Source organism: Leucoraja erinacea, chromosome 28 (genome assembly GCF_028641065.1).
Source record: "Leucoraja erinacea ecotype New England chromosome 28, Leri_hhj_1, whole genome shotgun sequence".
Taxonomy (NCBI): Eukaryota; Metazoa; Chordata; class Chondrichthyes; order Rajiformes; family Rajidae; genus Leucoraja; species Leucoraja erinaceus.
The window spans coordinates 15576673-15603150 of record NC_073404.1 but is presented as its reverse complement, the minus strand read 5'-3'; the positions used below and the strand labels follow the sequence as shown (position 1 = coordinate 15603150).

General features: G+C 39.9%; 1 protein-coding gene across 1 annotated transcript; it reads left to right on the top strand.

Annotated features, from left to right (window-relative positions):
* The first annotated feature begins 42 nt into the window (after positions 1–42).
* rfc2 (replication factor C (activator 1) 2) lies at positions 43–26478 on the top strand. The gene is made up of 12 exons (XM_055657854.1): positions 43–211; positions 1484–1553; positions 9647–9688; positions 11190–11296; positions 14611–14712; positions 14994–15007; positions 15687–15773; positions 17729–17886; positions 20263–20328; positions 21448–21528; positions 23167–23280; positions 24458–26478. The coding sequence occupies exons 1-12, from the start codon at positions 105–107 to the stop codon at positions 24566–24568; spliced, it is 1059 nt and encodes a 352-aa protein (XP_055513829.1). The 5' UTR covers positions 43–104; the 3' UTR covers positions 24569–26478.

Genomic DNA, 26478 nt, shown 5'->3' with positions numbered 1-26478 from the left:
CGCGTCCCCCCTCCCCCGCAATCTGTTGGCACTGACAGCTGTCAGTGACGCGGGGACGGCGCCCAGCGTGCTGACGTAAGGCACGTTGCGCGGGAACTGTCGACATGGAGACGGCGAGCGGCGCGGACCCGGAGCCGGCAGAGTCTGAGGGGCCGAGCGGCAGTGCGGCGGGACCGAGCGCACCAGCTGCGCCCACGTACGAGCTACCCTGGTGAGCGGCGGCGTCCCTCGGGCACGATCTCAGCATCGTGGGTTACCGTTGTAACGGGAGTCGAGCAGCCGCCATTGTATTTGAACAGCAAGATCCCACAGGGTAGCAGCATGAGAAGGAGCTGATTATTATTGTCGTGGGATTATAAAGCAGGGATTATTATACAGCAGGGAAACAGGCTCTTCGGCCTAACTTGTCCATGCCGACCAAGATGTTCAGCTAGTATCACTTGCCCACTTGGATCATGGATATACGTTTGACCCATATCCATCTAAAACATTTTCTATGTCTCAAGAAGAATCCTGATCCAAACGTAATTTACCCATGCTTTCCAGAGATGCGGCCAGATCCGCAGTTACTTCAGCACTTTGTGTCTTTTTTTCCCTATCTGTTGTAGTTGGGAATCCTTACGAGATTAACTGCCGTATATCAGGTGATCAGGTCAGTGTGGGGTCTGCAGGCTCTGCCACAAACCAGGCCTCTTGGACCAGATGGACTACACCTAAACAAAGAGACTTAGTACAATCTCTAATGAAGTAGAGTTTTGAATGGCATGTTTATTGTAGGTGGAAAATGGGATGGAGATACAAGAGACTGTAGATGCTGAAATACTGAGCAAAATACAATGCTGGAGGTACTGGGCAAGTCAGGCATCTGTAGGTTCTGTTTGGGATCCTTCTTCAGACTGATGGAGTAGTGGTGGAGAAAGATGGAAAAAAGATGGAATGGGTCAAAAGCCGGGCCGTTGTTAGGGGATACAGATGAGGGACTATGATTGACAGATGGGTGGAGATAGTCTTACTGAATGGCACAGCAGGCTGAAGAGTCCCAAATGGTCTTGTCATGCTCCTAATTCATGGCAGCTTTGCCAGCAGAGTTGGTGAGAGACAAATTTTTACTGGTGTTCAGATGAAGGTGATGCTGCTGGCGAATCCAAGATTCGTAGAATGTGACATTAAAGACTTTTCTAAAACAGTTAAATTAATACTTTAAAAACTAGAGGTTAAATTATAACATAAAACTTCCCCAGTTGCAACCTTTTCTATGGTATACTGTTTTAAACTTTTGGCACGTGTTGCATTTTGCTTTATATTAACATTCCTATAATACCATTTCAAACATTGTCAAGTCCTTTTATTAATTCAACGTGTATTTCTCCCTTGCTCTACAAATCTTTTCATTTAAACATTTTAAAGCAAGTTGATGAAATACAAACTTATCAGGATGTCAAAACTTGGATTCTAAAGTACAATAATTTTTTTTGCTAAACAGGGTTGAGAAGTACAGACCTTTGAAACTGAACGAAGTTGTCGGGAATGAAGAAACAGTCAGTCGACTGGAGGTAATTTTCTAGCATTTTTCCGCAACATTGTTTGCAAGCACAAAGATCTTTTCTCGGTTGGTCGGTTGGAGGATGTGGACCTAGATATCAAAAGCACACAGTAAAATTAGGAAGGAGGTTTTGCTGTGAAATTATGAGAACGTTAAGGCAAAATTGAAAAGCAGAATCACAAAGGTGATGATATCCAGGTTATTACTTGAGCCAGGTACAAATCAGTTGAGGTCAAATCGGAATGGAGAAGCAAGTGCTTAGAGGAAGATTGGCATGGAAAAAATAGCTTCTCATTCATGGAACGCTCGCACCAAAACATTTGGAAAGAGAGCTGGTGTTCGGCTGGATTTCTTTGAACTATGCTGGTACCAGAGACCTGGAAAATTGCCTAATTAGGGTTATGGACAATTAAGGAGTGTTGGATTCAAATGATGGGATGTTTAATGAGCAGTGAAAGAGCAGTGGCACAGCGTAGCGAATGAACCAGAATAGTAAAAATTGAATGAAATCAAATTATAAGGCATTTGTTACAAAGATAGATGAGTTAATGGCACAAATAAAATTGAATTAATTTCATGTAATAGTTATTGTAGAGTTATCATTTCAAAGAGATTAGAAAGATGAACTTGGTCTGGATTATTTGACATTCCCAAACAATGTTAACTGGAACACATTGCTGCGGCCAGTGATGGAGGCAGATACAATAGTGGCATTTAAGAGATTTGGATAGGCACAAGAACGTGCAGGGATGGAGGGGTATGGAATATGTGCAGGCAGATAAGAGTTGATGCTGACATCATGTTTGGCACAGATATTGGGGGCCAAAGTACTATCCTGTTCTCAGCTCTATGTTCTAATGGGAAGGAAGTGGTGGATTGTGTTATTAAACAAGAAGGACATCGTATCAATGTGCTGATGAGTTGTGATTGTAGACGCAGTGGCTCATGTGTAGAATTGATTTTAGTTGTAAATAATGCATTACTGCAAAAAAGAAGACACAGGCCCTCAAGGCATTTCCAAATGATAGATTAAAGCATAAATAGAATATATTGAAGGCATAAGGAAACGATAATTATTGAGTGATTTTCAACTTGCACATTGATTGGACTAACCAAACAAGGGGACTGTGCAATGCATCAGGGAGCCAGGGATTATTTTTTGGAGCGATAGGTTTCAGACCCCCTCCTCCCCGAACAGACTGTTTTAAATTTTGAATGAAAGATACAGCTTGGAAACGGGCAATTGGCCATTGAATCCACATTGTGCACCAATCACCCATTCTCGTTTGTTCTCTGTTACCCTACTTTCACATCCACTCCACGCCAGGGGAAATTTACAGGGGCACGTCTTTGGGTGTCGGAGGAAACTGAAGCACCCGGAGGGAACACAGATCACAAGGAGAACGTCCAAACTCCACACAGACAGCACTCGAGGTTAGGGTTGTACCAAGGACTCTGGCGCTGTGAGGCAGCAGTTTTACCAATTGCTCCACTGTGCCCTCGAATGAGAAGGAGATCTTGTAGATAAGGATACTCCAGGGCGTTGTGATCACAACATTCCAGATTTAATTTCAGAGTGAACAGTCCTGATATAAGACTTGAATCCTCAAGCTAAATAAGGACATTTACAAAGGTATGAAGGAAGAATTGATCGTGGAGATGTAGAAAGGTATTGCCAGATATTCAACAAATTATTTTATAAAAATCTGCAGACATTTATCTCAATCAAAAAGAGGGACATGAAAAAGACGAACTATCTGTGATTAAAAATGAGGTCAAGGCAATATTAAATTAAAAAAAAACATGTACCAAGTGGGAAACAAGTTACTTAGCTTAACATGTTGGGAAAAGCTTACTGCAGGCAAACCATATGAACATGGTTTTATGAAAGGGAAATAATTGCATAAATGTGTTGGAGTTCTTCAAGGGTAGAGAGGAACCTGCAAATGTCACGTATTTGGGATTTCCAAAAGGCATTTGAGAATGTGCCAAGTGCAGTAGAACATTATAAAGTATTGGGGGAATTCCTAACATGGATTAAAGTTTTAGAGGACATAAAACAACGAGAGATGGAATAAATAGGTCATTTTCAGACTGGAAAGAAACATCTACGGTGAAACTCCAAAAATTACAGTGCCCTCCATAATGTTTGAGACCAAGACCTATAATTTATTCATTTGGCTTCACAGTCTTGTAATTGTTCAGGTGTCTTTAATTGCCTCCTTAATGCAGATACAAGAGCGTTCTCAGCATCTAGTCTTTCCTGTAGTCTTTTCATCACCTTTGGAAACTTTTATTGCTGTTTATCAACATGAGGACCAAAGTTGTGCCAATGAAAGTCAAAGAAGCTATTGCGAGACTGAGAAACAAAAATAAAACTGTTAGAGACATCAGCCAAACATTAGGCTTACAAAAATCAACTGTTTGGGACATCATTAAGAAGAAAGAGAGCACTGGTGAGCTTACTAATCGCAAAGGGACTGGTAGGCCAAGGAAGACCTCCACAGCTGATGACAGAATTCTCCCTATAATAAAGAAAAATCCCCAAGCACCTGTCTGACAGGTCAGAAACACTCTTCAGGAGTCAGGTTTGGATTTGTCAATGACCAGTTTCCACAGAAGAGTTCATGAACAGAAATACAGAGGCTACACTGCAAGATGCAAACCACTGATTAGCCGTAAAAATAGGATGGCCAGGTTACAGTTTGCCGAGAAGTACTTAAAAGAGCAACCACAAGTTCTGGAAAAAGGTCTTGTGGACAGATGAGACGAAGATTACTTATATCAGTGATGGTAAGAGCAAAATATGGAGGAGAGAAGGAACTGCCCAGGATCCAAAGCTAAAGTGTATAGACACATCCTATCTGCTCTAGTTCAAACAAATGCCTCAAAACTTATTGGCCGGCCATTCATTCTGCAGCAAGACAATGATCCCAAACATACTGCCACAACAACAAAGGAGTTTTTCAAAGCTAAAAAATGGTCAATTCTTGAGTGGCCAAGTCAATCATCCGATCTGAACGCAATTGAGCATGACATTTATATGCTGAAGAGAAAACTGAAGGGGACTAGCCCCCAAAACAAGCATAAGCTAAAGATGGCTGAAATACAGGCCTGGCAGAACATCGCCAGAGAAGACACCCAGCAACTGGTGATGTCCATGAAGTGCAGGCTTCAAGCAGACATTGCATGCAAAGGATATGCAACAATTTTTGGAGTTCAACCATGTGGTCTTTAAATATTTGTCATTGCATCTCCATTGTTGACCCTTTAAGTATAATTTGCCAGTCTATTCCAGCCAATTCCTGTCTCATACCTTCAAGTTCAGGACCCTAGTCTCTGAATTAACTGTATCACTCTCCATCCTAATGCAGAATTCCTTAAGTATCTTGAGGAAGTGATTGATGAAAGTACTAAAACACCATTTAAGGAACATTTGGATAGCTACATGGATCGGAAAGGCTTAGAACATAGAACAGTACAACACCAGCCCTTTGGCCCACAATGTCCGCAGAGGGATATGGATCAAACAGGCAAATGGAAATTGCTTAGATGTGCATCATGGTCACATGGATGAATTGGACTGAAGGTACTGTTTCCATGCTGTATGACTATAACAAGCTTGTTATCAAGATTTAGGTCTGCAGAATGAAAGTGGTTGTCATGGATTAGATTGGCTAAGTAATAGTAAACAGCATGACAGTAAGAATTGTTTTTCTACTGTAAAAAACTCCCCCTTTTCCAGTGGAGTTCCCCAGGGAAAGTTACAAAAAAACATTGCTTTTCTATATTGTATACTAATGACTTTGACATAACATACCAATAAACATTCCATTATCAGTAAACTAATAATCAATAATACTTCGACATTGGGTATTTTTAAAGCGGAGATTGATACTTGGATAAAGAGCAGATGACATTTAATGGTAAAAATGGTCTAATATTTTTTGTAAGTCGAACAAGGCCAGACTATAAACCAAAGTGCATATGTCTAAAGGGTGTAATCAAAGATCTGGGGGTATATTTGCATAGTTTGTTGAATATGGTAGAACAGGCTGAGAGAACCCTTACCAAGTATGTGACATCACACACTTTATAAACAGGTATGGAGTAGTACAATAGGAAGGCATTTATGATCCTATATATCTAATGAGAAGGATCCTAGGAGAAAGTTGAATCATCTAGTTAATAAAGGAGGTCAAGAAAAATATTAGACACAAAGTGCTGGAGTAACTCGGTAGGTCAGGGAGCAACTTGGTGATGTTTTGGGTCGGGTGTTCTTAAGACTGATGGTGGTGGGGGGAAGAAAATTGGAAGAGAGGAGGGGCAGGCTTAACTGAAGTCGCTGGCGAGTGTTGCGAGGTCAAACAATAGGAAATTAGTAAATTTAAAAGTAAATGGATGGTGATTTACAGGGTAAATTAATCTAGGCCTGCCTCATTCTATGATAGAAGCTGAAACATGCCACATTTAAGAAATGTCTTAGCATGTATGTGGGAAATATGACAAGCAAAGTTTTGAATTATTTTACAGGCCAATCCCTCCTAACAGCTGTTTGTGTAAGGGAAATACACTTGGGGAGTGGGGGGGGGGGCACTTTACTCTCTCAGAATTTATTTGAATGAAAAAGTAAACACAGTAAACACAAAATCAATGTTTTTGAAACTAATTTCTTGACATACCTGCAGATGATGTGCCTTCGTCTTAAGAAAAATCATTAGATCAACCATTTTCTAGGAACACAACCCTCCCCAGGAAGTCATCTGTATTGTAAATAACAAGAACTTATTTTCTGTGTGTCTATTGGAATGTCTCTGGAGATATTTTGATATCTCCCACAAACTTCCCTCTGTAAAGAGACAAAAGGACTTGGATCCTCTTAGAACTCTGTCAAGACAAATTGTGCTTGAGCTCTATTTCTTTATATAGAACATTGTACAGCACATGAACAGGCTCTTGAGTCCACAATGTTTGCCAAACATTATGCCAAAATATATTTTATGTTTGTTGCAGAGATGAAGCTTCCACTATGGGGTTAGAAGTTTGAGCTTCACTGATGTTCTGAAACCATCTACAAGACCTATCTGAATAGGACAAGATGGATTGTTGGAGAATGAACAATGAACTGAGTGGGAATGGGAAAGATGGAATTAACTAATTTTGATCAACCATCAAAGTAGGAATGAAGCAGGCATCAAATAACCATACTGACATTTTTCCTGGCTTAATTTAATGACATTTTCCAAATGGTCAAGCAGATAGAGTGCAGGATCATGTAAACAAAAAACAAGAGTCTTCCCTTTCAATTGTTGAAGAGCAATTTGTCAACCTGGACTTGTACAATGCAAAGCGTGGAGACATGTTGATTCTGCAATTACATATTGGTTCAAAGGTACTTTATTGTCACATGTAAGACATACAGTGAAATTCATTTGCGTATGCAGTTCAGTACACGTATCACTATACATAAGCACTTGCATTGATCGAGATTTCCATTGCCAGAGCTTCAACACCATCTTTACACAGAATCGCATTGCACTCCTTCTTGTTTGGCCTTTGTTTTTTTGATACCAGTTCTTGTTCTTCAGAAAGTTAATGATTGGTAGGATGTAATAATGACTGGTTGTAAAACAAATGTAATAGAGAATGGTTGAGGATATTTAAAGATCTGCTCACTGAGAAGGTGGCATGCTAAGACATGGGAAAATTAGCAAAGATAATGAATGTCAGTGATGAATGTTACAACTGAGAAAAGAGAAGTTTCATTTTGTGCTGATCACTGCTTTAGTTGTAGTATATGCCATCCTTTTTTACCAACACAATACATTATTTTCTTGACATAGAAAGAGGCAGCACCATTTAAATGGGTACCATCGTAGCTGAGCACCCCAACACTAGTCAGAGTTAGCTCTACTAGACAAAAAAATGTGTTTTATTTGTAGGTAAATCTGTTCAGGGTTCTTTGCATCTGGATTGTCTTTCAAACAATTTAGTTTCTTTCATCGGTATCCAGGCCTTGTTTCATGTGCATTGATACAATATCCTCTGGAAAATGTGAACATTTGAAGTTATAGTTGAGGGGCTGTTTTAACGCATTTTACTCCACCCTAATGGCAGTGGGCGGATAGTTAAATAAAGTTGAAGAAGCTTGAAGTTTCTTTGGCAGAAGCTGAAAGTGAAGCAAGTGATGCAATCTATGCAATTTTTCACAGCAGCACCAATTACTTTATGGACCTCAAATATGTGGAATTGCATTGTATTCTTGTCTCTTGGGAACAAACGTAGTACTGAATTTAACGACCTTTTGATTATCATCTACTAATTATGTTCTGTATTTCTAATTATTCTCATTTGTGTGAAAAATAATTGTTTTGAGATGCCAGAACCTTTAGATGCAAAATCTGTATTCCCAAAGTCAGGCCAGATAATTGCTTTTGCTGTGTAAGCGGAATGTGTAAAGATCTGCTGACAGCAAGTTCTGGTTGTGTAGAGAAGTATTGGCTAGATGTAGTGCAATAGTGGTGCATTCTGCACTTTCATGCCTGAACTCTGCAATGTGGAATTGCAGCACTGCATCCAACTTTTTTTTTCAGTAGGATGGATTGGTGTTTCCATTACATGTGATTCTGAGGGGCAGTGTGTACTTTGTTCCTGGCCATAAGACATAGGAACAGAATTAGGCCATTTAGCCTATAGATTCAATTACGGCTGATCTATTTTTCCCCCTCAACCCCATTCTCTTGCCTTCTCCCCATAAACTTTGATGCCCTTAGTAATCAAGGACCTATCAATCTCCGCTTTAAAAATACCCAATGTCTTGGCCTCCACAGCCTTCTGTGGTAATGAATTCCACAGATTCACCGCCCTCTTGCTTAAGAGATTTCTCTTCTCCATTTTAAAGGTGTCCTTTTATTTTGAAACTGTGCCCTCTGACTCTAGACTCTCCCATCTACCTACAAAGCAACTTTCAAGCAATCCTGCACTCCTTGATTGCACTGTTCTAAACACTCCCAATGGGCACATCATTCATTGAGTAGGTCCAGCCCATGTTGAACTTACCAAAATTCCATCAACCTTGCCTCAGCCCACCTCCCCAACCGATCAAGATCCTGCCGCAATTTCTTTTGTCCCCATTGCTACTTCTCCAGCCTCTTTTTCCACTGGTCCAATATCCAGTCTTGCCTGTCTTTTACTCTTTGTAAATCTGAAAAAACGTTTAGTATCCTCTTTTATATTATTAGCTGGCTTACCTTCACATTTCATCTTTTCTCCCTGTAATGCCTTTTTAGTTGCCTAGTGCCACCAATGGTTTACGGATCCAGCAGTGCCTTATTAAAATGAAGGAGTTTGCTGACCTTAAATAAAGATTTGTTTTACTTTCACCCAGATATTTGTGAATCTGTGGAATTCTCTGCCACAGAGGGCAATGGAGGCCATTCACTGGATGTATTCTAGAGAGAGTTCGATATAGCTCTTGGGGCTAATGGAATCAAGGGATATGGGGAGAAAGCAGGAACAGGGTACTGATTTTAGCCATGATCATATTGAATGGAGGTGCTGGCCCGAAGGGCCGAATGGCCTAACCCCGCACCTGTTTTCTATGTTTATTTTAAAGGGCATTCACTTTATTTTTAATTTTGTACATTCGCTTTTATTATTTTTAATTATTTCATCTTTTTTCAGCTTTTTCTATTTGTTTCTGTTCATACGTACTTGGACACGATGGAAAAAGGTCTTCCTGCAGTGTGAGGGCAGGACCTTGATGTCTGCTGTTTCTGACCTCATTACAGCTTGCGTTTTGCTGTGCCCCAATTGTGTGAGTGTGACTAGCACAATCATGGGCATTCTGTAAGAGGCAGCTCAGTCCAAAATCAACCTTTTATTTTATTTGGGACTACATGTTTTTGGAACTAGATGCCAAGTTTGATGAAAGTCTTCACTCAGCAGTGACATTTTGAATTTTTGGCTTGCTAGGCATTGCTAGTTTAACATCCCATCACCATATATTTGGAAGTGTTTGATCATGCAAAATAGTTAATGGTTGAATTGTTAATAAATGTAGTCGAGGTCAATTAAGTAATTCAATTGCATAATTTTTTACAGGTCTTCGCAAGAGAAGGAAATGTACCAAACATCATTATTGCAGTGAGTTTTCATCATCTATTTTATTTTCTTCCTTGAATGTGTGATTATATTGCAATTATTTTGTTCATCAGAAAAAAGTGATGACCAAGCAAAGCTGTTTTGTTCATAATTCATCCGAATCAATAATTCAGAGTAATTATGTGTGATGCTTTGATAGGAAAAGAAACTCTGCATCGACGTAATTTGCTTATTACATCCATTGTTGTATGCTTACACCTTTGCCACACCTTTGTATTTATTGTTCCTGCTTTTGGATTTCTGAAGTGCTGATTGACCATGGTTATTTCATAGGGTGAAATTCACAAGCAATGGTTTCACTGGTTCTTATGGGATAGATAAGAACGGCTGCTGTTTTGACATTCATCACATTCCTATTGATTAAGAACAAGAATGGCCTACTCCTGCACCTATTTTCTATGTCTATGTTTCTATGTTAAGAACAAACGGTTATGCAAATTTTACTAGTAGCCAAATTACCCATATTGGAGGGGCCATTGATATTGACTTAGTAACTAGATTGTGTCACCGATTTAAGAACTTAGAAACCATCTTTCTCCCCAAGCATATAGACTTCTCTTGATAATCTAAAGCATTTATTTATATTTAACTAAAATGTTTGATCTCCAATGTTGTGAAATCAATTGATAACATTGATGGAAAACCATTGTTGACTTTTCTGCTATTTTATTTTTTATTGGGTAAAGATCTTAAGCCTCTAATATCTTTAGTGTGTTGTCATTGGCCAATTAAACGAAAATGTTGGAAATCTCACTTTGCCCGTTAGCAGTGAGACGAATTACCCACATTTGTGCAGAAAATAAGCATTGGGGAAAGCTGGTTTATGGAAATAAATTTCATTTTTTATACAGCAGGAGACATTTAGTAGTATGTTTACTTTGCATCACTTGGACAAGTCTGTACTAATTGATTTGTTAGTAGTTTTTCTATCTAATAAAACATATGGTTTGAATTTTTATTTGTTCACTGGATGTGGATGTTACTGGCTAGGTGAACATTTATTACCCTTGCTAAATTACCCTTGAACTGAGTGGCCAGCCAGGCTAGTTGAGGTAGTTATTAATCCGCAGTGATAGTGGTTGCAGAATCTCTTTTGAACCAGGCAAATTTAGTTGATTTCCTTTTGATTAGATATTATGAATTAGAGTTTTTCATTGGTCAGTAATATATTTACTGTTATTAGCTGTTTACTTCAGATCTATCACCTTTCCTGGCTACTACAGAATTTAAACTTGTAAATCAATTATTGGACCAAGCCCCTACAGTGACATGTCACCAACTTGAGCACTATGCTGCCATCATCTAAATCATGACCACGTTTATCTTGCAACTAACATTTTTAACTGACATTTGCAACTAACATTTTAATATAGATTAAGAGAAGTAGCTGTTGCTGAATGTGCTTTCTCTTGTTTTTCTAAGTAAACTGCTTCATTTCTTACTTGCATTCAGTTGTTAATCATTTATATGTATCTTTATCCAGGGCCCTCCTGGGACTGGAAAAACAACCAGCATCTTGTGCTTGGCTCGGGCACTTTTGGGTCCTGCATTAAAGGATGCTGTTCTTGAACTCAATGCTTCAAATGACCGGTGAGATTCCTGTTTTTTTTTTAAATATTGGACGATGTCCACTGCTGACAGTAAATCAGATCAGGCAGGTACTCATACCCATCTGACTGAGACCACAGAGCAAAGATGGGGAAAGGAAATTAAATAAAAGACACACTAATGTCTTATCATTAGTTGGCTTTAGCATTCTTGGTAAAAGGGGTAGAAAGTGAAACATGCATTTAAATAGTATGCTCATGACCCCCTCACGGCATACTGAAGTGTTTTATAGCCAATGAAGTGCTGATGAAATGTGGTCACTGCTATAATGAAGGAGATGTAGCAGCCAATTTATGTACAGTAAACCATCACAAGCAAGGCTCTAATACGTCCAAAAATCAAATGCAGAAAATGTTATAAGTATATGCTTGTGTTTCCAGTATAGAAGCACACACCTTGTGCCTCCATCAATTGTTATATTTTTTATTGCCTTTTTCACAACTTACCATCTTTTCAGATGCAGGCACACTGAAATCTGGTTTTATACTATTTAATTTGCTAAAAGATGAATCAATAAAGATCGAATGCATTTTATCAACAGATATTTTGCTGATGCCTTGTGTATTTATAACTGCGACAAAATCATACAAATGTTGTTAATTAACTAGTCTCAAAAGCAGCTGGCCTTTGGAAGGTGTTATGAAGAGAAATCAAAGGAAGCATTTTTAATAAGGAGCATTAACGTTGTTTGGAAAGTTTCAATCTGTGGTCTAGATTGGCTGCTCACTAGTCTGTGTTAATTCCTCATCTTACTTTGTTGTGGTTAGTCGGATGGTTGGTACAATGACAATGGCGTTGTACTGCCAAAATCAACCTTAAATGTGGAAACAAAATATATTCAAAACAAAGCTTTTCTTGTGCAACTAATGTCTCTTGTGTTCAACATTTACATTTGAAATGAACGATGGGTTTTCAACTCTGAACAAGTACATTCTGTGCATTTATGCTGCGGTGGGTAGCAATGAAATCAACTTATTTAGCTGCTCTGAAACACTCTCACAATGTGTAATGAAGAGAGTGGTACTGCTGGTGGTGCTGAAGTCTCAGCTCCAGTGACTTGAGCTCACTTTTGACCACTGGTGCTGTTTTACTGTCTCTGGAGTTTGCACATTATCTTTGTGACTGTGAGGTTCCCCTGGATGCACCTGTTTCCTCGCACATCTCAAAGAAGTGCTGGTTGGTTAATTGGCTATTGCAAAAAGAGTGTAGGAGGCTGGTGGAAGAATCAGAGGTCTCAATGGACGTGTGAAAATAAATAGATTTGGGAAATTAATGGAGGGATGGATGGGATTTGGGGGGATTTCTCCAAGAGCTTGAATATCTAAATGAACTGAATGGCATCGACCAATATAGAAAACATTGCAAAATATAATATTTGTGCCAACCATTTCACTTGCTGATGTGATAGACATTTGATATTTTGCAACGGTGAAAATACCAATCTCATTTTTGTAAGACTATTCCTCCGTCTCCGCCACACCTGCGCCCAGGATGAGGTGATCAATACCAGGGCGTCGGAGGTCCTCATTCTTTATGAAACGGGGGTTCCTCTCATCCATTATAGATGAGGCTCTCACTATGGTCTCCTCGATATCCCACAGCTTTGCTCTTGCTCCCCCTCCCCCCATTTGTAACAAGGACAGAGTCCCCCTTGTCCTCACCTTCCACCCCATCAGCTGTCGCATACAGCATATAATCCTCCAACATTTTCGTCACCTCCAACGGGATCCCACTACTGGCCACATCTTCCCATCTCCACCCCTTTCTGCTTTCCGCAGAAACCGTTCCCTCTGCAACTGCCTGGTAAACTCGTCCCTTCCCACCCAAACCACACCCTCCCCAGGTACTTTCACCTGCAACCGCAGGAGATGCAACACCTGTCCCTTTACCTCCCCCCTCGACTTCATCCACCCTTTCTAGGTGAGGCAGAGGTTCACTTGCACCTCCAACCTCATCTACTGTATCCACTGTTCCAGGTTCAACTTCTCTACATCGGCGAGACCAAGTGCAGGCTCTGCGATCGTTTTGCTGAACACCTCCGCTCAGTCCGTCATAACCTACCTGATCTCCTGATGGCTCAGCACTTCAACTCCCACTCTCATACCCAATCTGACCTTTCTGTCCTGAGCCTCCTCCATTGTCAGAGTGAGGCCCAATATAATTTGGAGGAACAGCACCTCATATTTCGCTTGGGTAGTTTACACCCCAGCGGTATGAACATTGACCAGATAGCCCTTGCTTTCCCTCTCCATCCCCTCCCCCTTCCCAGTTCTCCCACGAGTCTTACTGTCTTGGACCACATTCTATCTTTGCCCCGCCCCCTCCCCTGACATCAGTCTGAAGAATGGTCTCAACCGGAAAAGACACCCATTACTTCTCTCCGGAGATGTTGCCTGACTCGGTGAGTTACTCCAGCATTTTGTGTCCATCTTCGATTTAAACCAGCATCTGCAGTTGTTTCCAACACCTCTCATTTTTGCATACTGGTGACGCATTCGAACAACAAGAAGCATAACTAGATAAAGTACTTTGTGTGGTGTTGCCTGGAATGTTGGCAGAGTTAATCTACATTTTACAAATGCTACTGTCCAATCTTTTATGGCTAGAAAATAAGTTGGTTATCGTTTTATTTGGTATCTCATCGGAAAGATGGTACTTAAACAATGCAGCAGAGCTGCACTGAATTGTCAGCCTAGATTGCCTATTTGGCAGTAGTGGCTTGAACTTGAACAATTTTGACACCAACCAAAAATTATACAGTGACATATTGCTGACATTCTAGTATTGAATGGGCATTCATCCGTACAAACACAATTGAGTCAGGAAAAGCTTTTTGATTTTATCAACACTGGATAGTGTAATCTTATGACCTGCCCTCTAAGTGTGGTTAATATTTTTTCCAGAGAAAGCTATAAAAATCAGAAAATGTTAGCGATTGTTCAGATCCCCTGTACCAACTGTAAATCAATGCAATAAAATTCAGGAAAAAGATCTGATATTTTAAGAGGTGATCTTCACTAAAGAATTTGTTTGTGACCTCTTGTTTCAGAGGACTAACATGTTTATCATATTCACTGGTTATCTGTTCCAGAGGATACAATCTCAGAAAAGCTACCTTTGTTGAACATGTGAATTTTAGCGTTTTTGTAAAGCAGCTTCCTTTACTTAGCAAAATTTGAGATTGGATCTTTTATCTTGCTAAATGCTTGTAATTGTTTTTGATTGTTCATGTTAAATACATTTCAAATACTTGATATGTGATGACTTAACGTAATTATGACTTGCATTTATTACAGAGGTATTGATGTGGTTAGAAACAAAATTAAAATGTTTGCCCAGCAGAAGGTTACGTTACCAAAAGGTCGTCACAAGATCATCATCCTGGATGAAGCAGACAGGTGGGAGAATTAATGTATTTAATGGAAAATGCTATGACTTGCTTTGTGGTATAAATGAGGCACCAGCCATACCTGGGCATGGAAATTGGAGTCATGTTCTTAATGCTCTTACAATTGTGTTTATGACAGCATTAAAAGCCTTGATGAGTTAAGTAAAAATAAATGTAAAAAACTGGGGTTAGAAAGTAATCCTGCAATGCTAGTCATAGTTCTTGACACTTTGAAGATACCTTGTTTACGTCATTGGGATGAAGTGGTCACCACGGTGGTACAGTAGTTAGTCTTACTGCTGGCAGTACAACCATTATTAATAGCAAAGTAAATGTGCTTTGAGTGCAGCAAACATCAGCATATTTAAATAAATCTCATTTGAATAACCAGTGCTGTATCTGGACACTAATGGGCCTGGCCCACTTAGGCGACTGCAGGAGACTATGCTGTCGCCACATGGTCGCCGCATGTTCGCGGGTGGTTGCCGGGTAGTCGCCTTCATGGTTGTGAGGAGTTCCCGCATTCTGGGAACCAGTCGAGGCCTCATTCTGGTCGACGCTAACTTTTCAACATGTTGTGGTACATGTTTCAACATGTTGAAAAATTAGCGCCGACCAGAATGAAGCCGCCATGGAGAGTAACGAGAATTCTCGTGCCATAGGTGTAGTGGTGGTGGGTTGCCAGGAGATTTGAGGGTTGTCGTAGGTTCTCGTAGATTGTTGCCGGTGCTGACCGGTGAACTTCATTGGCTCATTGGGGAAAAAAGACGTAAACATGTAGTTTTCAGAACCAAGGATAACCGATCGGTAATGTTAAATGTCCGCCGAGCTTCACAGCCGTGTATCTCTGGCTTCTTAAAAGTTGTCTCCACTCCTTCTCCCCACTTCTTGCGGATAGGCAGGAACTGAATATGGGGTGAGGGGAATATATTCATGCTATGTTAAGTTCTCTGTATGATTTGCAGTATGACAGATGGAGGACAGCCCAACAAGCCCTAAGGAGGACAATGGAGATTTTCTCTAAAACCACACGTTTTGCACTGGCATGCAATGCTTCAGATAAAATCATAGGTAGGTTTGTAAATGGAATTATGTTACTAAATGCATTTCCAGGAGAAATTAAATTGGTTATTACTGTGTTTCTGGATATATTGCCCATTTTTTAATGGTAATAATTTCATTTAGTTTTAATCATGGATTTTAAAAAGCAATGTTATGTCCTCACCAGTTTATATATTTATTATATAAAAGTAAGTCAGTCAGCAGAGTATTGTGATATGGATGAAAAGGTAAGTTGAAAAGCAGGTTCTGTTCTGGGCTGTGGGCTTGTCCTCTGGTGGATTGAAGGCCCATTGGATTAGCTTGCCCACCTGTCTTTACCTGGGCATTTTTTTTCTTCTTGCATTTAACAAGAAATTAGTAGTTTTAAGTAATTCCTTTAAATCTGATGGCAACAATGTAGGATGTCTAAATTATACAAGTGTATCCACTTCTAGAGCTGATCTTATAATTTATTCAGCTGTGTCACCTGGCTTATTTTTAGTCACTCACTATTTCCTGAACTAGATACTCACCACCACAAGGTGAATCAGTCCAGCATTTCTTTTCGTAGAATGTTCAGATTGGATCCTAGCCATTGGTAGACGATAGCCAAAGTAGACGGTGGACAAAGTGAGCGTGAAGAATTTGTTTTGTTTTTTTAACAGTGAGAAAAGTGAAAGAGGGTGCCTTTACCAGTTGACATATAATTAAACAATTATTTTAAAAGTCCATTTCCCCCCCCCCCCCCTTTTATATTTGTATCATGCTAATCCTATGCAACACAATGTATTTAGTACTTGGAGTCATAGAGCTGTACAGCACGGAATCAGGGTCTACGGCCATCACGTCCATGACGACCAAGTTAGCATACTGGGCAAGTTGCATTTGCCTGTATTTGGTCCGTAGCCCTCTAAACCCTTGATAGCCATGTGTTTGTTCAAAGTCTTTTAAAAGTCATAATTGTATGTGCTTCTGTGGCTTCCTCTACATCTCATTCCAGATATGGATTACCCTTTGAATGAAAACGTTGCCTATGAAGTCCCTCTTAAATCTCTTTCCTTTCACCTTAGGTCTATGCCCTCTAGTTTTAGAATTATCTACCCTGGGGGGAAAAGACTTTGAGTATTCAAGCCATCCTTTATCTATGCCCCTCATTATATTGTGCACCTCAATAAAGTCACCCTCAGCCTCCTATGCTCCAAGGAAAAATATCCACGCCTGTCCAACCTCTCCCTATAACTCAAGCCTGCAAGCCCAGGTAACATCTTGGTTCATTTCTTTTGCACCTTTTCCAATTTATCAGCATCCTTCCGATAGCTGCATGATCAAAACTGCGCACAATACCCAAGTATGGTTTCACCTACGACTTATACAGCTGCATCGTGGCGTTGTACTGTTTTGTACTCGATACCCTTCTCGAAGGCAAGCATGCCAAACGCCTTCTTCACCACACTATCCATTTTACCCATGCTTCCAGATTTCTCTGTTCTTCAAAGGTCTCCAGGGTGCTCACATTTACTGTGCAAGTCCGGCCCTGGTTTAACATACCAAAGAACAACATCTAACACTCACTTGAATGTGGTTAATTGTGTGGAGATGAATCATCACACAAATGTTATTTTATCTTAAATTTCTTAAAGATTTGTCTTGTTTTCTTTGCACTGTATTCAGTTTCATTGTGATTGACAACTTGCTAAAATTTAGCATTAAGCTAAGAATACCAATGTGATTACAGAGAATGCTGGTTGATGAGATTCACCAAAAAAAGGCAAATTACTGTATATTCAGTGACAAAAGATTCTTATCGATATGACCAATTCCCTATTGGCCCTGGCCATTCCAACAAATTACCAGCATATTTTTTAAGCTAATGTATGAGGAAAATAAGACCATGCCTTTGCAAGAGTAGATTTAATGCAGTGGATTGGAATAGGATGTGTTGTAATTGGTGATGAGCTTATTTTATTTCTTTGATGTCTTAACAGAACCTATCCAGTCTCGTTGTGCTGTTCTACGTTACACAAAGCTTACTGATGCCCAGGTCCTTACACGACTAATGCAGGTGGTTGAGAAGGAGAATGTCCAATACACAGATGATGGACTAGAAGCTATCATCTTCACAGCACAAGGAGACATGAGACAGGTAAAAGCACAGTTAAATGTGACGTGAGAATGAAGGTGTTGATTGTAAGATCCTATTTAACGATATCAATTAGCAAGGTAGATGTGGTGTGGTTTATTTTAGTTTAGAGAGACGGCACAGAAACAGGCCCTTTGGCTCACCGAGTCCGCTCCGTACACTACCACTATCCTTTGGACTAGGGACAATTTACATTTTTTACCAAAGCCAAATTAACCTACAAACCTACACGTCTTTGGAGTGTGGGAGGAAAACGGAGCACCCGGACAAAACCCACGCGATCACGGGGAATGTACAATCTCCGTACAGACATCACCGATAGTTAGGATCGAACCCGGGTCTCTGGTGCTGTAAACAGCAACTCTATCACTGTGCCACTGTACTGCCCCATATGGTGTTTGTTAAAAGGTATTTGTATAACAAAAGCTATTATTTTTGGACTTAAATAGCTTTTATTATACAAACACCTTTTAACATAGTAAAAGATCCCAATTTACTTTACAGGAATATTAATCAAACAGAATTTAGTACTGTGCTATGTCAGGCATTGGGAGATTTAGTAAATATTGATATGAGCACGGTAGTTTTATATAGCATCTTGAAACAGTGAGTTACGGTGTTGCAGACACATCTAAGGTTGTAATTTCACTGTTACAAGATTAACGATTATAAGATTATGATCTTATAACAAATGTTATAAGATTAACATTGACAAATGTAAGTGAGCATAGGTTCAATAGCCAATAGGTGCAGGAGCAGGCCATTTGGCCCTTCGAGCCAGCGCTGCCTTCTCCCCATATCCCCTGACTCCGCTATTTTTAAGAGCCCTATCTCGCTCTCTCTTGAAAGCATCCAGAGAACCTGCCTCCACCACCCTTTGAGGGAGAGAATTCCACAGACTCACCACTCTCTGTGATAAAAAGTGTTTCTTTGTCTCCGTTCTAAATGGCTTATTCCTTATTCTTAAACTGTGGCCCCTAGTTCTGGACTCCCCCAACATCGGGAACATGTTTCCTGCCTCTAGTGTGTCCAAGCCCTTAACAATCTTATATGTTTCAATGAGATTCCTCTCATTTTTCTAAACTCCAGAGTGTACAAGCCCAGCTGCTCCATTCTCTGGAATCTCTGGTTCACTGGTTCATAGAAACTTAGTCTTTAAATGAAATACCCTGAAGCCTTGTTCATCAAAGCCAGGAACTTCAATTAGGGCAACCTCAAGAGGGTGTTACCAAAATACTATCAACATGTCTTCTGTCCGACCCAAAGCCCAAAAACTCTCGATCACTGGTAAACAACCACACTCGCATGCCTTGTGAAAAATCTGATCATCAAGCTTACACAAGCAGAAACGGAAGTGTGAAGATCCAGAACAGAGAGTCGTATGGGGCTGGTCTGAGAAAACAGATGTGATCCTACATGACTGCTTTGAGTCAGTAAACTAGTCCACATTCTAAGGCTCACGGCCATCCTAAAGAAGTACACCATTGCCGTCGTAGAGAGAGGACTGTATGGCAAATAAATTAATTCTGCACTCATTCCTGGAACATCTGATTAAAAAGAACGCATGTCTACAGCGACTCTTACCCAGTTGCACAGATGCAGCATAGAAAGCATCCTAACAGGATGCATCAAAGTGTTTAAGAGGGAACTGCAGATGCTGGAGAATCGAAGGTTACACAAAAAAGCTGGAGAAACTCAGCGGGTGCAGCAGCAGGATCTATGGAGCGAAGGAAATAGGCAACGTTTCGGGCCGAAACCCTTCTTCAGTCTGAAGAAGGGTTTCGGCCCGAAACGTTGCCTATTTCCTTCGCTCCATAGATGCTGCTGCACCCGCTGAGGATGCATCAAAACTTGGTATGGCACCTACTCTGCGCAAGAATGGCAGCAATATCAGAGTGTTGTGAATGTAGCCTTGTCCATCACATAAACCAGCCTCCCCATTCTCACCACACATAGACTGCATTTATACTACAACCTATCTTGGTAAAGCAGCCAACATAATCAAAGACCACTCACACCTCAGTCATGCACTCTTCTCCCCTCTTCTGTCAGTCAGAAGATACAAATTATGTTCTACACCCTGCTTACTCCATTTTTTGTACTACCTGTATATGGTATGGTATGATTTGTCTGGATAGCATGCAAAACAAAGTTTTTTTACTATCTCATACATGTGACAATAATAAACCAATGCCATTTGAAGATATTTCTCTTTACTTTCTTCCCTAGTTTATTTACCACCAATTGAAATAAGACCTTTGAAGATTGCAATGCATTTTTTTAATGCAGTGAAATATTAAATGAATATCAGAGAAATAACTTGTTGTTGAGCATATGTAAATAGCAGCTAATATGTTATTTATTTATAAAACTTAACAGGCTTTGAACAACTTGCAGTCAACACATTCAGGATTTGAGTTTGTGAACAGTGACAATGTTTTCAAGGTAAGTGCAATAGATTCTTGTAGAAAGAAAGCATAGGATTTGTGCAGCGTCTTTTACATCCCCTGAACTTGCATTTCAACAAATCCCTCATGTCCATTTGTGTTCAGAAATTTATCTTACTCCTTCTGTGGTGCAGATTTCCATAGGTTCACTGTCTTCTGAGTGAAGAAATTTCTTGTAATCTAAGTCCGAAAGATCTTGCCCCATTTTCTTGGTTGTAGATCTGCCCCCAGCTAAGGGCAATATCATTCTTCTCCAGTTAGTCAAGCCTTTTACATTTTTTTGTTTTAATGGGATCTGCCCTCGTTCTTATATTTTCTAACATATATCATAGATCAGTTTAGAAACCAATTGTTCATCGTTTGACAGTCCTTGCATCACAGGAATTGGCCTGGTTAACAATTGTCTCACATTTACAGCAAGTTTATTATTTCTTGGGCACAGAGACCAAAGCTGCAGATAATACTCCAGGTGAGGTCGCGCTAAAGCCCTGCATTGTAGTAAGAGTTTATTCCTTGAATATTCAAAACCTTTTGCAATGAAGCCAACCTACCATTCACCTCCTTCACCTGCATATTTGCTGTCAGCGACTTGGCTTATAAGGACGCTTGGATCCATTTCTGCTTAAATATTTCCCAATCTACTCATGTTTTTCCTATCAATGTGGATGTATCCATGTTATACTACATGCATTTGCCTACTTATTCAATGCTATCTCAAAGGTTTTATTGTCTTCACATTGAAAATAGCTATAACCCAAGCATTAATATTAGAAAATGGACAGACCCATATATTACCTAACTATTTCAAATCAGTTAAATAATTTGATCCATGCCAGTATATTGCCCTAAATCCTATGTGCTTTAATTATGTATTCTACCCACCAACATGGGACTTCATCAAAGAGTTTCTCAATATCAAAATGCATCACAACCAGTGGTTATCCCACTAGCAGAAATATCCCCTCCACATTGGTATAACCAGAGGAGCTTGTATGTTTTGATCAAGCTCCCTCTCAACTGCTAAACAGTAGAGGAATTACAGGAAAAAAAACACCAAAGATATCCAATTTCTTGTTTCTGTTGTTATTTCTTTAAATGCATTGTTTTTTTTCAATAGGTGTGCGATGAACCTCATCCTCTCCTGGTAAAAGAAATGATTCAGCACTGTGTTAATGCAAACATTGATGAAGCATATAAGGTAGGTTGTATGGAGGTTCATTGGCCAAATTCAATCAAATTTAACATGTACCAGTTAGGAGAAAGGATAACGATGGTAAGGGAATTGAATGACCAAAGGGGTTGTAAATTTGGTCAAAAAGTAAAAGGAAGCATTTGTAAGGTTTATAAAAATGAAATCAAATACAACCTTTGAGGAATATAAAGGTCTGAAGAAGGGATTCGGCCCGAAACGTTGCCTATTTCCTTTGCTCCATAGATGCTGCTGCACCCGCTGAGTTTCTCCAGCATTTTTGTGTACCTTCGATCCAGCATCTGCAGTTCCTTCAGGAATATAAAGGTGGCAGGAAAGAACTCGAGGCAATTAAAAGAGCCAAAGGGGGCCATGAAATATAATTGGAGAAATGTCCCAAGGCTTTTTATAGGTACATTTAAAACATGAGGGTAACCAGGGAGAAGATAGGCCTGTTCAAAGATGAAGGCGGGAATTTATGTTTGGAGAAAATGTAGGTGAAGTTCTAAACAAGTACTTTGCTTCTGCATTCATCATAGAGAAGGACGATAGTGAGATAGAACATAAAATATCGATCAGTGAGAGGAATACTAATATGCTAGGGCAGTTTGAGATCAAGGAGGAAGTGGTATGGGGCTCTTGAAGAACATTAAGTTAGATAAATCCCTTGGGCCTGATGGAATCTATCCCAGTTTATTGAGTAGGATATAGTTCAGCTGCGGAATCAATGGACTGGTGCTAAAAAAAGCCGTATGGTGTGCATCCCTTCATAGGCTGAGGCATTGAATATCAATTGGGAAGCCATGGTGCATCATTATAGGACTTTGGTTAGGCCACATTTGAAGTTTTACATGCAGTTCTAGTTGACCCATCACAGGAAGGATGTGGGCCTTATGAGAGGGCGCAGAAGAGTTTACCACAATGCTGCCTGGATAAGAAGGTATTAGCTAAAAGGAGAGATGGGACAAATTTGGAGTGTTTTCTCTGGAACATCGGAGGATGAAGGGAAGCCTGATAGAAGTAGATATAATTATGAGGGACTTAGATAAAGTAGACAGTCAGAACCATTTTTCCACAGGGTGGAAACGTCAAAGACTAGTAGGAATTGCTTTAAGATCAGAGAAGTGGTGCCTGTGGTGGTGGTGGTGGTGGGGGGGGGGGGGGAAGGCAGATAAAATAGTGCCATTTACAAGGCTTTTATTTCACAAAAAATAATTTGACAAGGAGCAGTCATCTCCAGTCTGAACATTACAACGACTGCTCAACCAGTTCGCTACTCCTTAATTTCTCTTCCCATCTCATGTCCTCAACTCACTGTCAACTCACTGTCATTGATTTGTCTGTATGGCACCCACCTCTTTCCTCTTAAATTACTGTTATCAGCCCCTCAAAAAAAGCACTGTGAGTTCTCTGTACTTATCTCTCTTTAATCTTTTGCTTGTTTTAAAGTCTCCAAAATATTGTCACTGTCCTCGCTATATAGTATTCCCTCTGTTCACACTGCAAGTAAGTTTTTATGTTAATCTATTTCTTTATTTAGCCATCTAAGAAATTTCTGTTTTATCCCCTGTGATTACTGGCATTACACAATTGAGTGTTTTATTAGTCTTTCCTGATAAACTCTATATCTTTTATTGTCATTCTTAGGTTGTTGCTCATCTTTGGAAATTGGGCTATTCACCTGAGGACATCATTGGCAACATTTTCAGAGTCTGTAAAACGTTCCAGATGCAGGAGTACCTGAAACTGGAATTTATAAAGGTAAAAAGTGTTCAAGTGTTAAACCCAGGTTTTCCAGTTGGAAATACTTTAAAATAAGTGGTAACCATTGATTTTTAAGATAATAAACCTGAGGAAAATCACTGTGTATTGGTGATCTTGACTTGTTAAATTGTAATCTTGGCAGGAGTTTTGGGATTTGACTACACGCCAAAACTTGAGCACATAGTAAGGTGCACAATGTTTTAGGAACTGTGTTGGAGCAGTGGTTACATTGCTAGACCATTAATCCTGAGGTCTGGATTATGAATCCAGAGTTATGAGTGCAAATCCCATCATGACGGCTCCAGTATTTAAGTTTTATTTTAAGAAGGCAGAGCTACACAAAGCTGCAGCAGTGACATAATATGCCAAAACTCCTAAATTCACTAATCTCCTGCAGGAAAGGAAACTTGCCATCTTTACCCAGTCTGACCTTCTTGTGAGTCCAGGCCCATCCATGTGGCTATCTTTTAACTGTCCTCTAAAATGGCCAACAAACCTCTCAGATTAGGGACAATTAGGAATGGACACAAGGAGAACATGCAATTTCTACACAGATACCGATCGTGGTCAGAATTGATCCCAGGTCTTTGACACCGTGAGACAGTGATTTTCCCTATGCCAGTGAGTGGCTATGACCCCACTTTTACCTTCTTTTAAAACTGAAGCAAAAACCTTCGAATTATTTTAGCTGGTAAGAGTTTTTACCTCATAAATGGCACAATGTTCATTTCCCATTAGTTGATTTGCCAATCATTTTGCATATTTGTTTTTGACTGTGACTTTTCACACTGTTTCTAGTAGCTTGCATATTTTTTTTCCCTTCTCCCCAATATGTGTAAATCTCCTTCGATTAAAATATATTTTTGGAGCACGTTTTTCATTTATCTACAAATTTTCAATGTAGCACATCTAAACTATGATTTAATCTCTTCTGACTTCAATGCCTATTGAAAACAGATAAAAGCGGTTCCAGTTTGTTACAAAAATTGTAATGCCTAATTAGAAACCAAAAAAAAAAAATCAATGGAGATTGGCCTTTGCAACTAAAATGTAACTAGCTAGCTGACAAATGAATGAAGAAACCAGAAACTGCAGATGCTGGTTCAGGCAGCATTCAAATGAATGATAATTTTAAAATAAATAACAATGTAAATACTCCTTTTTCTTCCTGTAGGAGATTGGATACACTCACATGAGGATTGCAGAAGGAGTGAATTCCTTGCTACAAATGGCTGGGTTACTCGCTCGACTTTGTCAAAAGACTGCAGCTCCACCTGCAAGTTGATCCATGAGTCATAATCTCCAGGTTGCTTTTGTTTATAAAGGCTTGTATGTGAAATGAATGCATACTGTCATTAGATGCACATGATCACTCTTCATGTATTTTCAGCATTGTGTAGATCATCAGCTCGTAGCTTTTTCTGGAACTTTAAAAAAAAACTTTAATAAATGGAACAATCAATACTCACCAAATTGGTCACGTTGATTTTGGAAACATTTTCAGACCAAGGTACTACTTGGCATTCATTTTTGCAAAATGTTTGAAGATCGCTAATTTTTCTACTTGAGACAGTGGTTGCAGTTTGCAGCATGGATCATTTTAGCACTGCAGTCTTGATGTTTCAACATAGATAGGATCTGCATTTGTGGGTTAAGGCATAGAAGATGTACATCAGAGTGTATTGGTTTTAAAGGTCATGTGAGCCTCAGTAGTCGCGCTGCAGTCTGCAAATAATGCTCACGTTAGCACAAGCTTGGAAGTCGAGCTTACTGAAGCGGACAAGAGGATGGGCCTTGCAGTCAATCTGGAAGGTAATGGGCTTCAAACAACTTGCCCCTGTGGTGTTGCACTGCCATCTGACAATAAAGATTCATGATATTACCTAAGAATACATGCACCACTTTCCATATTACAGGATGTCAAGATCTCAACACTGGTACAAAAGTTATGGACTACCATGTAGCATTGATCCTGGCCCTTATAAATGCTTCAGAGCCTCAAGGTGCTGGAGAGACACAGCAAATTCACAAGAGGAATGAGTGACCAGTGTCCGTGTTCTATCCCAGGCATTCAGGTCCTCGATACACTTGGTGACTACACCACTAAGACCATATTGTTTGCATGACTAACACCAAAATCTCAAAACGGGCTCTGTACTCCAAGCACCATAATGAGAAGAGATTATCATTTGGTCAGAACACCGGAATCAAGAGAAAGAGTTCAAAATCCCTGCTGATTCCTGGGAAATACTGGTTTCTGACCACTCGAAGGGAAGAAGGAGCATTCAGGATTGTGTGGAGAACCCCTCGGCCGTGCATCAGGAGAACGCAGTAACCAAGAATAAACAGCAGCTGTGCACCAATGGGTCATCTAACGACCCATCCACCTGCCTTACCAGGCACCTCTTGCCCCATCTGTGGAAGTGCCTACAGTTTTTAATCAACTACCTTTAAACTTACAAAACTGGAGTAGAAGCACATCATCATTGATCCCAAACACAGCCCAAATGGAGGAGTATTTAATCTGCATGCATTCATTTCCATTGCGGTAATAGAGAAGCCACAAAATGTGGATATGAAACAATGGAACTGCGTTGAGTCCAGTTTTAATAGAAGATCCTGGGGGGGTGGAAGATTGCAACCTTCACGTGGTCCGCCCTGTTTCGACGAATGCAATCAACCCGGCGTGCACAATCAAATAAGATCAAATAGAACAAGTTGTCCTACAACTTTAGGCTGTGCACGCCATACGCAAGAAGAAGAAGAAGGAGATCCTGGCCTATTTCATGAGTGGTTTCTAATCTGTTAGATCGGAACCCTTTCACGTCTTAACCTAAGCCTATTTCTTGGTTGAGTGCTTAAAATTTTGATTTCTTGGCTAATAAGATTTATTGCAGACAATTGCTTATGACTATTTCTTTACCAATCCAGCTATTTATGAAATTAAGTTCATGATTTAGGGTAATTAACAATGACTTGGCAGATTTCCACATATCATTGCTTTTGTTTACTTCTAAAGACCTGATTTCAATTACAGCTTGAAAAAGGCCTCTTGTGTAATTCAGTGCCTCTTGAGACCTCTTAAATTCCTGGCAAATCTGCATGCTCGATTGCATGTCTTCACAGTCATGACCAATCTCTGTGGAAATAAGCACGTGCTGATGGGTCCTTTAACCAGTAAATATGTTAAAGATG